Below are 15,524 nucleotides of genomic sequence, written 5' to 3'. Positions count from 1 at the left end.
TTCCTGCATTCTCTCAAGACAGCCACACACAAAGAAATAGTAGGTGTGACTGCATGTTGATGGCTCATCCTGAGCTGGGTGTGAGGGAGGAACTGACACACCTGAAAGGGCTATGTACTTACCCAATACAAAGGGTTGCAGACCCCCCTGTGGTGAGTCTGTAGTTGGGACAGGTTGGGTGGACCTCTGTGTACTTCAAAATTTTCTTTGAAGTCTCCTAAACTACAAAGGCATAACTGGGTATAAGTACTGGACTACTGACAACACACATTTAGTACACTAATGGACCTGTGGCCACTCTACCAGGAAGAAGAGGAACTGCTGTGCTACTAAAGGACTGACACTCTGCTGATTCTACTGTTTGCTGAACTCTTGCCTTGCTATGTTGACATGCTGCTGCTGTTCTCTCTCTGCCTGTGTGAGAAGTACTAGCCCTGCATTATTTGACCCCAGAGTGACTTTAAGGGTTTGCTGGCTTACCTTTGTATTCTAAGTCTCAGGGACACAAAAGACATAGAACTCTCCTTTGCCAACCCCTTGGCTTATCTGCTTATGAATCTGTCCTGCCAAAAGCCCAGTCTTGGGCCTTTGGAAGTGGACCTAGGGGTTTTCTCCATTTAAATCGACACAATGTCTGCTGGGCCAGTAGAATTGGCACGTCGCCACTGGTATGGGAATAGGATCGGAGCATCACACTCGCACCCACCGCATAAAACTCAGAACCACAGCATCAAGTCTACAGCATAGAGAAACCCGGTGCATCGTTTATGGAAGCTTCAGAACCAACACATTGCTCATGGACCCATTTCATCACCGCTGTTGTGGTGAGAAATCCCCCCAACTTCATCGGGATCACTGACGCATTGCTCAGCTGCACCCCACTTCTATAGGCACAAACCTAGGATCAAGGTACTTTTCTTCAGTGGTTCTAAGTGGGTCCCTCTATTGTGGTCAGACTGAACTTTTGACTTTGCCTCATCTGGAGCAAACAATTAACTCTTAACGCTTTCGGCACTATTTCCTTCTAATTGCTATTTTTGTGTTTATTTTTATTTTTTTTATATCTTGACTTCACTTTGGATTTTTGTCATTTGGTCTTATTTTTTTCTAAACTATTGTGGAGCCTTTTTGTGGTGTTATCACTGTTTTCCCAATTCAGTGTTACACAAATACTTTATACATTGTCTCTTAAGTTAACCCTGACTGCTCTGTGCCAAGCTAGCAGAAGAGAGCACATGATAATGTAGGTTGTGTAGCATCTTACCCTGACTAAGACTGTGGTTACTGCTTGGACATGGTCCATAGTCTGTCAACCAGAAACCCAATTTCCAAAAGGCCATCCAGGATGGTAATTACTTGACTAAGTTGTTCATCAACCCCCAGGACGGCATCCAAAATAGCAGTCTGCCCAACAGGGATGATTTGTAAAATTGCAAGTACCTCTTCTCACATCATTACTTGTGCCATGGGTGCAGGAGGGGAGCTGCCTGATGTGAAAGAGAGCCAAGGTTGTTTGTGGACTAGGTGTGTCATAGGGACTGTGGTTGCAGGACTGCAGGTTGACATGTTACTAGTGGTGGAGATGTTCCATATGGGGGTGGACAGATACTGGAACAGTGTCCTGCTTTGCCACCATGAGGGGCTGATGAATATTGGAGCCTCAGAGTATGTGGTAGTGCTGGCATCCTTGCGAGCCCCCTCACCCTCTGTACCACTGAGACCTTCTGTATCGTGCCCAGCAACTTTTCTAATATTCCCCAAATGGTTGGCGGTCAACTTCACATGCCTGTGTAGTCGCTGAAATTCCAATTTCCTCATGTATGTCTTCTAACTATAGACACAAAGAACACCCATGAAGACATGTAGTTACTTATTGATGTAACTTTGCAATTAATTATAAAATCTAACATGGAACTACACAAGAAATCAAATGACTTGAATTCATGTAGGGTTGATATATTTCCGATGGCAAGAGTGCAAAAAGCACTCAAATTCTCTCTACGCGCATTTCGGCACAGTGGCCTTCCTCAGGAGAGCCATACCTCTTTGGTTTGGATAATACCTGCTACTTGCTCACAAGAGTATTTTCATAAGATAATTGGTGCAGCATGACTAATAGTGATGTTTAAAATGGTGGTCCTTGAATATTTATCTTAAAATATCCCTGCACACTGTGTAAAATATTCCCGTAGCTTGTCAACCGAAATTGGTTTGTGACCGGGGACATACAAGACACTGTATTTAGAGTGCACATCTACATTATGTTAATTATGTTAGTGTGAGTTTTCAGTGATTCACATACTGTGAAAAGGCATATTGTGTAAATCTCATTGATCTGCACACTATTAAACTGATTTAAAGGTCACAAATAATTGTTATGTTGATCAATGATTTGCACACTTGGAAGGAGCAATTTGTGAAAGTCTCAGTGATCTGCGCATCATTTGAGTAAGTTATACGAGATAGTGGCATCCTGAATAGTTATTCACTGCAGCTGCTACACCACATCCTCTAAAGCAACCTCTGCCCCATGTAGGCAGTTCAAAAGCAGATGATCGTGTACCTAACTGTAATTAAAGCAGAGATTGGCCAATCAATCTTGGTACTGAAGTTAACTACTGTTTAGATAGATGTGCATGTATGCAAGAGCAAAATACCAGCACTCAAAATGAACCAATCAGCCACTATCTGAAGTGAGCTGGGCAGCTACCCCATGCCTTATTCAGTGAATTGGGGAAGCAAAATGTGAATCACTGTTGTCATCCCAAGGGTGGTTGTGAAGCAAAGAACCACTCCCAAAGATTTCAAACTTTGGGAGTTCTCGCAAATGTTTCATGAAGTGATACCATTTCATTCTATTGATCATGGAAACAAAAGTGCACACCCTGCAGGATGACAGGTCACTGGTTATCAAAGTTCAAATGGCAATATAAGTGATACTATCCTGAAAAAGTATTTATGATGATTGAACATGGCAGGCTCGGGCCTGGTGCAAGATAGACATTTGTCAGCAGTTTCAACATTTCAGCATGGGGCCAAGAATCAGGCTGTGTTCTATTCAAATGTGATGTAGGGAATCTTCAAGAAAGGTCAAACCCTTCAGTACAGCAGCTGCAGGTTTGTCATAATCAAAACTACAGCTGCTACACCACGTCCCACGATGTGCATGTGTGTAAGAGCAAAATACCGAGACTCACAATGAAGCAAGCAGCCACTCTCTGAAGTGAGCTGGACAGCTACCCCATACCTTATTCGGTGAATTGGGAAAGCAAAATGTGAATCACAGTTGAACACACTAGTTAATTAAATGCAATTAAATAGAAATTTATAACAAACATGCGCTACTTATCAAGGGTGTTGAGGCGCGCACGCTTGCCAACAGGGCTGGCCGAGGCTAAGAAAACTCCTTAATGTTTAAAGAGCCAACTTTTTAGTTTTTTCCTAAAAGAGAGGAGGTCCATTTCCTTTTTTAGGAGTAAGGGGAGGCTGTTTCAGAGACAGGAAGTGCTGCCTATGAAGCTTCTCCAGACCCACTGTGCTCTTTTTGCTCTTGGGACAATGATATTAAATGCTGATTCTGAGCGGAGGGATCTCGGCGGGATGTACCAATGAAAACAAAGCTTAAAAGATGGAGGCCATTCCCCATGAAGAGCCCTGAAAGCAATACACAGGGCCTTAAACTGTGTACGCTTCTCAATGTGTAACATTGATTCTCTTTTGGGTATGCCAGCTAAATGTTGTAGGATCTTCACCTTGTTGAGACTTTTCTTTCTAATATTCTAAAAGAGCATCAGGAATGTATAATGCAAGACTGTCTTATGAGTGTGTTTGTTTGTTCCGTATTCAGCAATTTGTGTCATACTGGCACTTTTTGTTTGATGATAAAATATTGTTTCTATTTAATTTCAGATGGTCCTAAGATCCTTGCATGATTGACTCCATCCCCAGCCAAATGGAAAGAGAAAATCATACTGAAGCAAACAACTTTGTCATTGTAGGTTTTGTGGATGTGCCACAGCTACAAGCTTTTTCTTTTGCTATTTTGCTGTTGGCTTATCTGATAACTTTAGTTGGAAATCTTCTTATTATGGCAATTGTTTATTTAAATATACATTTGCATACCCCCATGTACCTCTTCCTCACAAATTTGTCATTCCTTGATATCAACTGCACAACAATTATTTTGCCAAAGTTGCTGGTAAATTTCTTTAAGGAAAAAAATCTATTTTCCCTCACAGAATGCCTGCTCCAGATTTATTTTTTATTAGCCACTCTGTCAACAGAACTAATTCTCCTTGCAGTCATGGCTTATGATCGGTATGTGGCTGTCTGCAATCCCTTACGTTATGGGACCATCATGAGCAAAGATGTCTGCATTCGTCTGGCAGTGGGAACCTGGATAGTTGGCCTCACTGACTCAATACCTCATACTGTGCTGCTGTCAGGCCTATCCTTCTGTTCATCTCACACAATCAACCACTTCTTCTGTGATGTGTCAGCCCTCATGACGCTTTCTTGCAGCAGCACTAGATCGATAGAAACATCAAGCTACATCCTTGGTTCGGTTATAGTTGTGTTTCCCTTTTTGTTAGTGGTGGTATCTTATGTCAACATCCTCATGGCCATCCTTAAAATAAAATCAATACAGGGGAGGTGGAAGGCCTTCTCCACCTGCTCCTCCCACCTCACTGTGGTTATTCTATTCTATGGGTCTCTGAGTTCTGCATACATACGACCAACATCAACTTTTTCTATGAATGAAAACAAACTATTGTCTTTATCATATACTGTGCTTACTCCATTCTGTAACCCTTTTATATATACTCTGAAAAATAAAGATTTTAAAAGTGCCCTCCGGAAAGCAAAGACAACAATGTAGGAAACCATTCACAGGTTCATTTGTCACTGAGCTGTATTACAGAGCAGTAAAACAACACTAAAAGTAAACTTGCAGCCACAGTTCTATGAATTGGAGAAGTGTGGCTCAGGGGTTAGAGGCGGCAGACCCGGAATCTGAGATCGGTCCTGGACCAGGGTTCAATTCCCCGCCCCGGCGGGTCTTGGGCTAAAAATTCCACGGACTCGATAATTCTCACCCCGGTGCCTCCTCGACTCACGGGTTCACACTCTGCGACTCTGGGCAACAGCTTGCTTAATCTCCACAACGGCCCCTCGCGGCGGGATGCCTGACTTTCACCTTGTGGATACCCTGCTATCTCACAGGGGAATATCAGGAAGGGTTCCCTAAGCAAGCGCCGGGAAACCCACTGCGGGTAGCTGTGCGCTATATAAGCTCAACTACATTTACATTTACATTTACAATTGAAATGCTGAATTATGGGCCATGCTTTAGAGGGCGTTTTAGTTAGATCAAAGTGGGAGAGGGCAATAAAGATGGAAAACTTTTGCCCAAACCTCCATGGAAAAAAGAATCAAACAAATAAAAAAAATTGACTATATTCTTAGGATAGACAGGGTCCCAATTGGAAATGGACAAGGAAAATATGGTGGTTTACCCCAATCTTAAGGATGGTCACTTCAAGGCATGCCAAGGTCTATCGCTCATCCTGGATACACACAAAAATGTGGGCTTCAGTGGTAGTGAGGCCTGAACCTAGTTGTGTTCCCTGTTATGTTAGCATAAGCTTTTTAGAAGTTTAAACACCATTTTATATTTCTGCCGCTTTTGCACACCACACTACATATAATTGTTGTTGTGTAAGTTAGGCTACTGGAAATGCTTTACATGAGAAGAGCTTGTATTCCAAATCCCTAGACTTACATTGTGGCCTTATTGTGCACAGTGTGTGATGAAGCCGTCAAGGTTATCATAACATAGAAACTGTTGTTCGTTCTGATCGGTGAACGGTCTTAGACACAAAAAAGGGCAGTTGCAGGCCAGCCGAGATCCTGGCGCCCTTATTTTCACCATCATTGTAATATGATTTCTCCTTTTGAGTTTTATGGAATTGTAACAATGCTGCTCACATTATTTCTAATAATATGTCTGCTTATGTTAGCAAAGATACTGCACCTTGGAGCACGTTGTTAAAATAAATATTTTAACTTTACCCGTGTCTCTTTTTTACTCCTGTTGTGGACTGATATGAGAATGTAACGAAAGAGTGTTATTACATCCCACCCTTCCTGAGTTTTTCCTAGGTCGCATGTTCTGGGTTGTCTAATCATTGGTTGCTTTGCTATAGGACGAAGAGCTAATGTGACATTGATGCTAGCTGGTTGGGGTTTTCTAGGCACTAAGCTGAGTTTTTGGTACACCAAAATTCACTGAGCTCCTGGTTCTCTGTGCAGAGTTCTCTGTAGGAGCAGAATCCTTGTGACACAGTCAGACCCAACCACAGCATGGAAACTGTCCACATGGCTACCACGGATGATGTCTACATGACTTTAGACACAGGAGACACGGTGACCTTGATTCTCCTAGACCAATCTGCAGCATCTGACATGGTCTCCCGCCCATCCTCATCCAATGCCGATACAATGTCAGAATCCAAGGACACAAACTCCAGTATATCTGCTCCTTTCCAGCTGGAAGGACCCAGTCAGTCAGTCTGGCATTGTACATCTCGGATGCCCACAACCTCATCTGTGTAGTTCTGCAAGGATCCTCTATTAGCCCAACCCTTTTCAATGCATACATGATCCCTCTAGCCTGCATTATCTGCTCTCACAACATCAATGTCCTCTCCTATGCTGATGACATGGAACTCATTCTCTCCCTCACAAACAAGATGCCTGCTACCTGGATAAAGTTCAATGCATACATGACTAAATTTCCTACTGGATAAAGACTAGCTGAACATCGACGAAAGCAACATTGTGATCTTCAGGAAGAGAACTTCACCCTGGGACTCCACCTCCACCAAGAACCTCAGGATCATCATTAACAGAAAACTTGACATGACCACCCAAGTCAACCCCCTAATTGCTTTATGCTTTTACACCCTGATCATACAGCGGGAGATTTTCAAATGGCTCTCAATCAGCACTTAAGAAAACTATCACAACACCCTGGTCAATTTAAATTATAAATCTTTATTCGGCACTTAAAAAGACACCATAAAAGCACATACACAATATACATATATTTTAAATACAAGTTTAAAAAAGTATGAGTTAAAACAAAAGATTAGCTAAAAAACGCATTTCATGTATAAGGGGAAAGAGGAAGTTACTTTACGTAATTAAATAGCATTAGAGTCAGTTATTTCTCTGGTGTTCCTTAGCCGCAATGCAACCCGGATAAAGTTTATAATGCAAAACAACGTGTGAGCATCTGCAGCTTCCTGAAGAAACCTCAAGGCCATTTTTGCTTGTCTAAGTTTCGCTTCTTTCAGGATCCCTACTAAAAACGTACGTCTTGGGGCAGAATAAAAGGGGCATAACAAAACAAAGTGAAGGGTATCCTGCAGAGACCTAGCGTCGCAGCCGCAGGTACCCTTCGCCTCCACTGTAAGAGTGAACCCAGAAGGGACCGCAAATAAATGATGGAGCATATTTAGTCTAAATCGGGTCATATAATATCGGTCCTGAGCATTATGCATAACCCTCAGATATGGTTCCATTCCTTGCTTCACTGTTAGTTGGTGGTAAGATAAAACAGTGGGCTTACATTTTTCCATCTCAGCCCTAGTCGTAAGTGACCAATCTAAAAAAAGTTTTTTAACCATTGTTTTATTCTGGCCAGTTAGGGATTCTGGATCTGTGAAGAAATTTTTACAGCCAATTGCCTCCATGGAATCCTTTATATACTTTAGCCAGGGTATGTGTCCCCCTTTTTCACGTTTCAGACAGTCTTTTATAATTTATCTTGTAAGGACCGCTTCTGGGTTAATCCAGATTTTGACCCAAGCAAGAAGAGGTTTAATTTTAATCCGGTCTTCAATAAAAGGCTCTCCAACTTCTTCATGAATAATGAAGGCCGGGGTACTCTGCAGTAGTTTTAATATTCTTCTAAGGAATTTATTTTCTTCCACCTGGATCTGTTGCAATTTTTTGTCTATAAAACCCCATACTTCTGCTCCATAAGTAACCTTAGCACAGCATATCGATCTGTACAGATTTAATATTTGCTCTGGGGACCATCTACCCAATCTTCTCCCGTACCCCATAATGTCCCCTGATGACGCCGCCAGCTTTAATGCATGTTTCTCCGCCAGGGGGTTGAAGTTCAGTTGATCGTCAAACAGTACACCAAGATATGAGAAGATCTTAACCTGGCCAATCTTGTGTGACCCAATTTTGTATATAAATTTCCCTTTTTCTTTTGCTCCTGTGGACATAATATAAGATTTTTCCAAGTTTGTCGATAAATCAAGTTTGGCCATGAAATCGACAAAACCATCAATCAACTTCTGTAACCCCAATGGGGTTCTGGCTAACAATACCGCGTCATCGGCATAAAGTAATACCGGAACCGCTCGATGGCCAATTTGGGGTGAATCCACGTGTAATTTGACTAGTTCTTTGTCCAGGAGATTAATGTACATAGAAAACAGGAAGGGCGCTAAAATGCAGCCCTGCCTCACTCCACTAGTGCATAAGAAGGGATCAGTCCTACTTCCCTCTTGGTTGTATCTCACACTTGCAGACGTATTCCAATGTAGGGCTTTCAGGACATCTACAAGGGGTTGATCCACTCCTAAACTTAGCAATAACGACCAAAGTTTTTCTCTATTTACATGGTCAAAGGCCGCGGAGAGGTCCATGAACCCCATATATATAGTCCCACTCCATGCAATGGTGTATTTTGCTATCAGGAGGTACAGATTCAAACATTGATCGGTGGTAGATCTGCCCTCCCTAAAGCCATATTGGACTTCTGTCAGAACCTGGTACTCCTCCGCCCATTCCTGTAAAAGATGTAAAATAACACGGCCCAGTACTTTAGCTGTCACGTCTATAAGGGATATAGGGCGATAACATTAAGGGTCATCGCGATTCCCTGTTTTATAGATCGGTACTATGGTTGCTGTTGACCAGGAGCGAGGCAGTCCTGCCACCACTGCCTCGTTCAGGACCCTCGTGAGCAGTGGGGCCCAAAGATCTATATTGCTCAGGTAAAGGTCGGGGGGTATACCATCAGGGCCAGGTGCTTTATTCTTACTAAGTCCTACTATTGACAATTCCACTTCTTCCAGGCAAAAGCCCAGTTTTAACCTTGGTCCTTCACCCTGGATTAATTGTCCTGTATAATTGTAGAGATTTTGAAAGTGGATCTGCCATTGTTCAGGTAAGATGGTGTTTATTATTTTAGGTGCTCCTGGGTCCTGGAAGCATAGAGTATTAATAACCTTCCAGAATCCCGAGATATCTCGCCTTTCTGCCTCCTACTTTAAGTCCTCCCAAGCTTGAGTTTGTAAGCTCTTTTTTCGACAATTCAGTGCTTTTTTATATTCAGTTCTATGTTGTGCTATTTTAAGATTGTCTCTGGGTTTAGAGTGAAGGCTAACTTTAAGTTTTTTGTACGCCTTAGTGCAAACAGAGTCGAACCAACGCGGAGTGGGGGGTAGTTTACTATCTTTAGAGGTCTTTAATAAATTATCCACATGGCGTGCAATTTCCTCAAATGCGCGGACCACTAATGCTCCTCCCACGTGAGCATCAAGGCATATATTTATGGCGTTTAGTCCCTCTGTTATTAGTCTCCCGTAAAATTTGTCTCCATCAATCTTGGCCCACTTAATCCTCCTTCCCTGATCCACTGCCTTTTCCATATCATCTGTTCTGCGTATACATTTTTTAAAATCAAAACCTTTTAATACAAGTGTCAGAGGGTTATGATCACTGAAGATGCTTATATCCTGGGATTCAAATTTAGCTGCTAATCCTGCAATATTCCAGGATATAATTAGAAGATTTTCATGGTTATCCCCCATGGGTAGTTCTATTAAACCCCTTGGTAAATACTCTTCCTGGTCTACTTCTATTAAAGTTACGTTAGTGCGGGGTTCTAACATGATGTCACTATCCTGTCTACTTTGATCTGGGGTCATCTTTTGATCTAATTGTTCTATAATTTTATTTCCCCCTATTTTATTTTTCAAATTCTTTTTATTGACTGCCCTACCGTCACTATATCCTATAGAACTCAGGGTTCCAGTTCCTGTTACAATGAACCCTTCCTCCTCTGATCTTATAAGGGTGTCTAGAGCACTAGATTTCTCCAGTGCAAGTCAGTCCACCTCTTCAAGAGCGCTGAACCTATTCCAGTGCACATCTTGGGTAAGAAAGGGTCATAAGCTAAGGTGGTTTGATAAGGCATTTGCCATTGAGCCGATCTATACTGAGGTTCCATCTGTTGAACCCTATTCATGGGAATTCTATTTGTCTGCACCGATCTTTGGGGTGTATATGGATAGAAATATGATAAATGTAAGGGGTGAATTTGTGTGTGGGATCTGCTAGGAGGTGCATTGCATATATAATTCACTGCTGCAATGTCTCTAAAATTAACTGTTATTATATCCCCTGCAATTGTTTTTATTCCTCTCCCAATCCACTCCCCCCTTCTTACTGTGAGAATTTCACCACAGATATTAGGGGGTAGGGGTCTATTTATCTGCAACCACTGCGCATATTTATTCTTTAGTTCCAAGTGTGTTTCCCTTTTCCCCTCTTTTAGTGGTGGAACTCCTGTCAATACGACAACAAAGGGCAGAGCTTCAGGTGGAAGATTAATCGTCCTAAATCGGGTCGATGTTGTTTTATTTACTGAAGCATTCGTTAACAGGGGGGGGTTTGCTATAGAATTATCTTTTGTGGGTTGTTCTATTTTTTTATTTGGTACTTGAGCAGTTCCTTGACATTGTTTTGTTTGGCCCAGTGTTGTCTCATTAGAGCTACAGGGGTTTAAGGATGTTGGAGTTTTTTGTGCTGCTGGGGTATTCTTTTGTTTTGCTCTCTTTAATGTATTTGGTGCCGATTCATTTGTTGACGCTACCTTGCCTTTTGTTATTTTATTTGGCGTGCCCCCATCATATCTCACTTTTGAAAAAGCATTATCCAGTTCCAATTTTCTTGTTGGGCCGACTCCCTTATTATTTATTAAAGATGTTAGTCTATCAATTTTAGACATAAGGGGTTTGATCTGAGCAATAATTGTGTCTTCTAGGTCAGCTTTCAGGTCGGCTACCATATTAGCGACCCAGCAAGGAATTCCTGGTGTGGAGGGAATTATGGGTGCCCCTAAATTATGATTTGTAGTTTTGCTTTGGTCTTTTTTTCTTCCCTGTTTTAAGCATTCTCTGGGTCTTTTTCCCTCCGTATTATTTAATTTCGCCTTTTTTGTGTCACATAGGGAACTTAAATTAGAGTGAGTATTCGTTGTCTCCTTCATGTTCTCAGTAGAGGCCTGAGCGCACGGGAGATCAGCAAAAGAAGAAGTCACACCAAGACTAATATCTGGGTCGTCTGTAACATCTAAGGTAACTACTGAAAGATCAGTAGCCGCATCCTGCGTGTCTTGGGTAATTGCCATTGGTGGTAAAGACATCCTTCTCTCTGTATTTGCTATCGCATTAGTTACGGCCCCTATTGTCTGCTGTAACATTTTGTCGATGGCGGTGAGTGTAGGTACCGGTTGTGGGATGTCCGCTTTTTGTTTGGTACTCGATCTTAAGGTAGGCATCCTGGTGCTTTTAATTAGCTTCCTCATAGTTGGTCACCTTTCAACACGGAATTAACAACTTCGATAACCGTTTTGACGGACTAGATACAGTAATACCTTGTGTGTAGCAGTGCGATGGCTTCAGGGGAGTGCCCCAACCCAGCCTCCTCTGGCCGCTGAGGGCCGTAGAGGGCCCGCCCTTTGCCCGGGCATCGATCCGGGCATCCCGCCTGCGTCCCGCAACGCTAAGGGCTCCGTGCTTTTCTTGCCCCTCCTGGCACTCGAGTCGCGTTAGGGCTACGCGCCGCCGCAAAGACTGTCGGGATTTGTGGTCCCGAAGCGGCAGCGCAGATGGTGGAGGTGTTTGTCAGCGCTCCTGCGCTCTTACGGTCGGAAAGGGACTCTTCGAGAAGACCGTCAACAAACAGCTGGCCGCCTTCCTCGAGACGAATGGATCCCTCGACCCCTCACAGTCTGGCTTCCGAGCCAACCACAGCACCGAGACCGCCCTCATCGCTGCCACCGATGACATCCGAGCCCTGATGGACAACGGAGAAACAGCGGCCCTCATCCTCCTAGACCTCTCCGCGGCATTCGACACTGTCTGCCACTGCACCCTAGTGCAGCGCCTCAGCAACGTCGGAATCCAGGAGAAGGCACTGGAATGGATCATCTCCTTCCTTGACGGAAGAACACAGAGAGTCCGTCTACCACCGAACAAGTCAGAGGCCACCGAAGTCATCTGCGGCGTCCCTCAAGGATCCTCGCTGAGCCCCACCCTCTTCAACATCTACATGAGCTCCCTCGCGGCCATCGCATGCCAACACAACCTCAACATCATCTCCTACGCTGACGACACCCAGCTGATCCTCTCCCTGACCAACGACCCCGCCACCGCCAGAGCCAACCTTCACGAAGGGATGAAAGACGTAGCCGAGTGGATGACGACCAGCCGCCTGAAACTGAACTCAGACAAGACGGAAGTCCTCATCCTGGGCTCCTCGCCCTTCGCCTGGGACGACTCCTGGTGGCCCCCCGCCTTGGGCACCGCACCCAAACCGACAGACCATGCACGCAACCTGGGCTTCATACTGGACTCCTCCCTCTCCATGACCAGACAAGTCAACGCCGTCTCCTCGTCATGCTTCAACATCCTGCGCATGCTACGGAAGATCTTCCGGTGGATCCCCACCGAGACCAGGAAGATGGTCACCCAGGCCCTCGTCACCAGCCGACTGGACTACAGCAACGCCCTCTACGCCGGAACCACCGCCAAGCTCCAGAAGAGACTCCAGCGGATCCAGAACACCTCAGCCAGACTCATCCTCGACATCCCACGACACAGCCACATCTCCGGACATCTGAGAGACCTGCATTGGCTCCCCGTCAACAAAAGAATCACCTTCCGTCTCCTCACCCACGCACACAAAGCCCTACACGATCAAGGCCCGAGCTACCTCTACAACCGCATCAACTTCTACGCTCCCAAATGCCATCTCCGATCAGCCAGACACGCCCTCGCCGCCGCATCCGAAGAACGACAACAGGAGGAAGGTCCTTCTCCTACCTGGCCGCCAAGACCTGGAACACCCTCCCGACCGACTTGCACCTGACCCAAGACCACCTCTCCTTCAGGAAGAAGCTCAAGACCTGGCTGTTCAAGCAGTAGCAGCACCCCCCCCCCAAGCGCCTTGAGACCCTCCGGGTAAGTAGTGCGCTCTATAAATGTCTTTGATTGATTGATTGATTGATTGCAGGGTTCTACTCAATTCCTCTCCGCTGCTTTCAGGCAAGTAAATGGTCTCCCCCGCTCCACCAAGGGCTCCGTGCTTTTCTATCCCCTCCTGGCGCTCGAGTCGCGTCAGGGCTACGCGCCGCCACAAAGACTGTCGGGAATTGTGGTCCCAAAGCGGCAGCACGGATGGTGGAGGTGTTTGTCAGCGCTCCTGCGCTCTTACGGTCGGCAAGGGACTCTTGCAGGGTTCTACTCAATTCCTCTCCGCTGCTTTCAGGCAAGTAAATGGTCTCCCCCGCTCCACCAAGGGCTCCGTGCTTTTCTAGCCCCTCCTGGCGCTCGAGTCGCGTCAGGGCTACGCACCGCCGCAAAGACTGTCGGGATTTGTGGTCCCGTAGCGGCAGCGCGGATGGTGGAGGTGTTTGTCAGCGCTCCTGCGCTCTTACGGTCGGCAAGGGACTCTTGCAGGGTTCTACTCAATTCCTCTCCGCTGCTTTCAGGCAAGTAAATGGTCACCCTGGTCACAAACAAGCATGAATTCAGGAGCAACCTCTATGGCAGTGTCAACAATAACCAGAAGGCTGCATACCGTTCAGAATTCAGTGACCAGAATCACTCTCAACCTCATCGCTCCACACCTGAATGATCTCCACTGCCATCCATACACAAACAAGCACCATTCATTCTCCTAATCCACATTTTGAAGGTACTGCACAATACTGCCCCTGCATACCTCAGCAGTCAAATTTGCTTCCAGAAACCTTCCGGCCACCTCAGTGTGCCAGACTCCTACTTGCACACATCCGATACATCCAAAAAATAAATCAGGTGGATGAGCCTTCTCTTACATTAATTCTAAAGTGTTCAATGGCCTGCCTCTACTTATAAGAGCCTTCTACTCACTGCCTGAATTCTGCAAGAGGCAGAAGACCTGAATTTTTGAGTTGGCCTAATATGCCCTAGTTTTGACTAGGCTTACACCTTCTCAGCCCCAGCATAAACTCATCAGTGACAGACCACTCTACAAATCTACATAACATAAGAAAACATGGCACAGCATAGCATAGCCTAAAGAAAAATCTGAATCTACATAACATAACTGTTGGACCTGCAACCCCCGCTGTTAGCCTGATTGGATTTTTGTCATTTTAGTGTCAAATTCTTTAGTAAACTATACTCTATTTTTTAATTTGGTTTGGGAATTTCCTTGTGCAGTATTTTCACTTTATTACTGTTTGTGTGCTGCTTAACTACTTTACATGTGGCCTCTAAGTTAAGTCTGACAGCTTCTTATGATAAGCCACCTATGGTAAAGCATAGGTTAATTCAGGGTTGCCTTGGTCCTCAACCTGACAATGATTGTTGTTGGGATTGACTAGGGCCATACCCCAGTTAGCCAATAACCCATTTTCTCACATTGGTGTTCACATTTGTGTTCAACGTTGTATTTGCGCAGTGCCATACATTGATTCATGTAACACAAAATCTCTGTTGAATGTTATCCTTATGGATCACTGTATCCTTGGCAGGGGATGGAAAGAGCCACATAACTTTGTTGGTCATGGTGGCCCAGTCTGCACACTGGGATACATCTGTGAGCAAATATTAGTTAGATGCTACACAGTTGGGATCCACAGCGTAGGAATACGTTTCTCGATGGGTCCGTTCAGTGGCTAAGAAGAGTGTAGACAGAGAAATCCAACTTATTTCAGAGGGGCATAGAAATGGGACAGGCCGCTGCAGTGGAAGGCCAGTGTCCATGTTCTATCATCTAAACAGGGAAGTCCATCAAGGCATTGATTAGTCTTGTCAGGGTTTACACTGGAGAGGGGTCGTGTTGAACCTGGCCCCCTGTGCAGGGTCATCCCCAAACATTTTGCCTTCTTCCTCTGATTTGTTTGCTGAATTTGTTTTTGTTGGCCTTAGAGTCTGTGCACTTTCTCATTGATAATCAATGCTAATGTGCTTGTGCTGTCTCGCTAAAGCATGGTGCAATTTGCTTACACCTAATTGGCATATTTAATTTACTTGTAAGTGCCTTGTGGAGTGGGATACCATTTATGCAGGACATGTAAACTGAATGCTAATAGTGGAACTGCAGCACTGATTCTGCCACCTACTTGAGAAGCCCTTCAAACATGCCCCAAGCCTGCCACTGAA

General features: G+C 44.6%; 1 protein-coding gene across 1 annotated transcript; it reads left to right on the top strand.

Annotated features, from left to right (window-relative positions):
* Nucleotides 1-3,928: 3,928 nt before the first annotated feature.
* Nucleotides 3,929-4,879, top strand: LOC144769787 (olfactory receptor 1L4-like). Its single transcript, XM_078653973.1, has one exon. It carries the CDS (start codon nucleotides 3,929-3,931, stop codon nucleotides 4,877-4,879), a length of 951 nt encoding a protein of 316 aa, XP_078510099.1.
* The last annotated feature ends 10,645 nt before the right edge of the window (nucleotides 4,880-15,524 follow it).

This window comes from Lissotriton helveticus, chromosome 7, assembly GCF_964261635.1.
Source record: "Lissotriton helveticus chromosome 7, aLisHel1.1, whole genome shotgun sequence".
Classification (NCBI taxonomy): Eukaryota; Metazoa; Chordata; class Amphibia; order Caudata; family Salamandridae; genus Lissotriton; species Lissotriton helveticus.
This window is presented reverse-complemented; position numbering and strand designations above follow the sequence as displayed.

What these genes read in the sequence shown, in the direction of transcription:
- LOC144769787 (XM_078653973.1), top strand. Translation starts at nt 3,929, where the DNA reads ATGATTGACTCCATCCCCAGCCAAATGGAAAGAGAAAATCATACTGAA.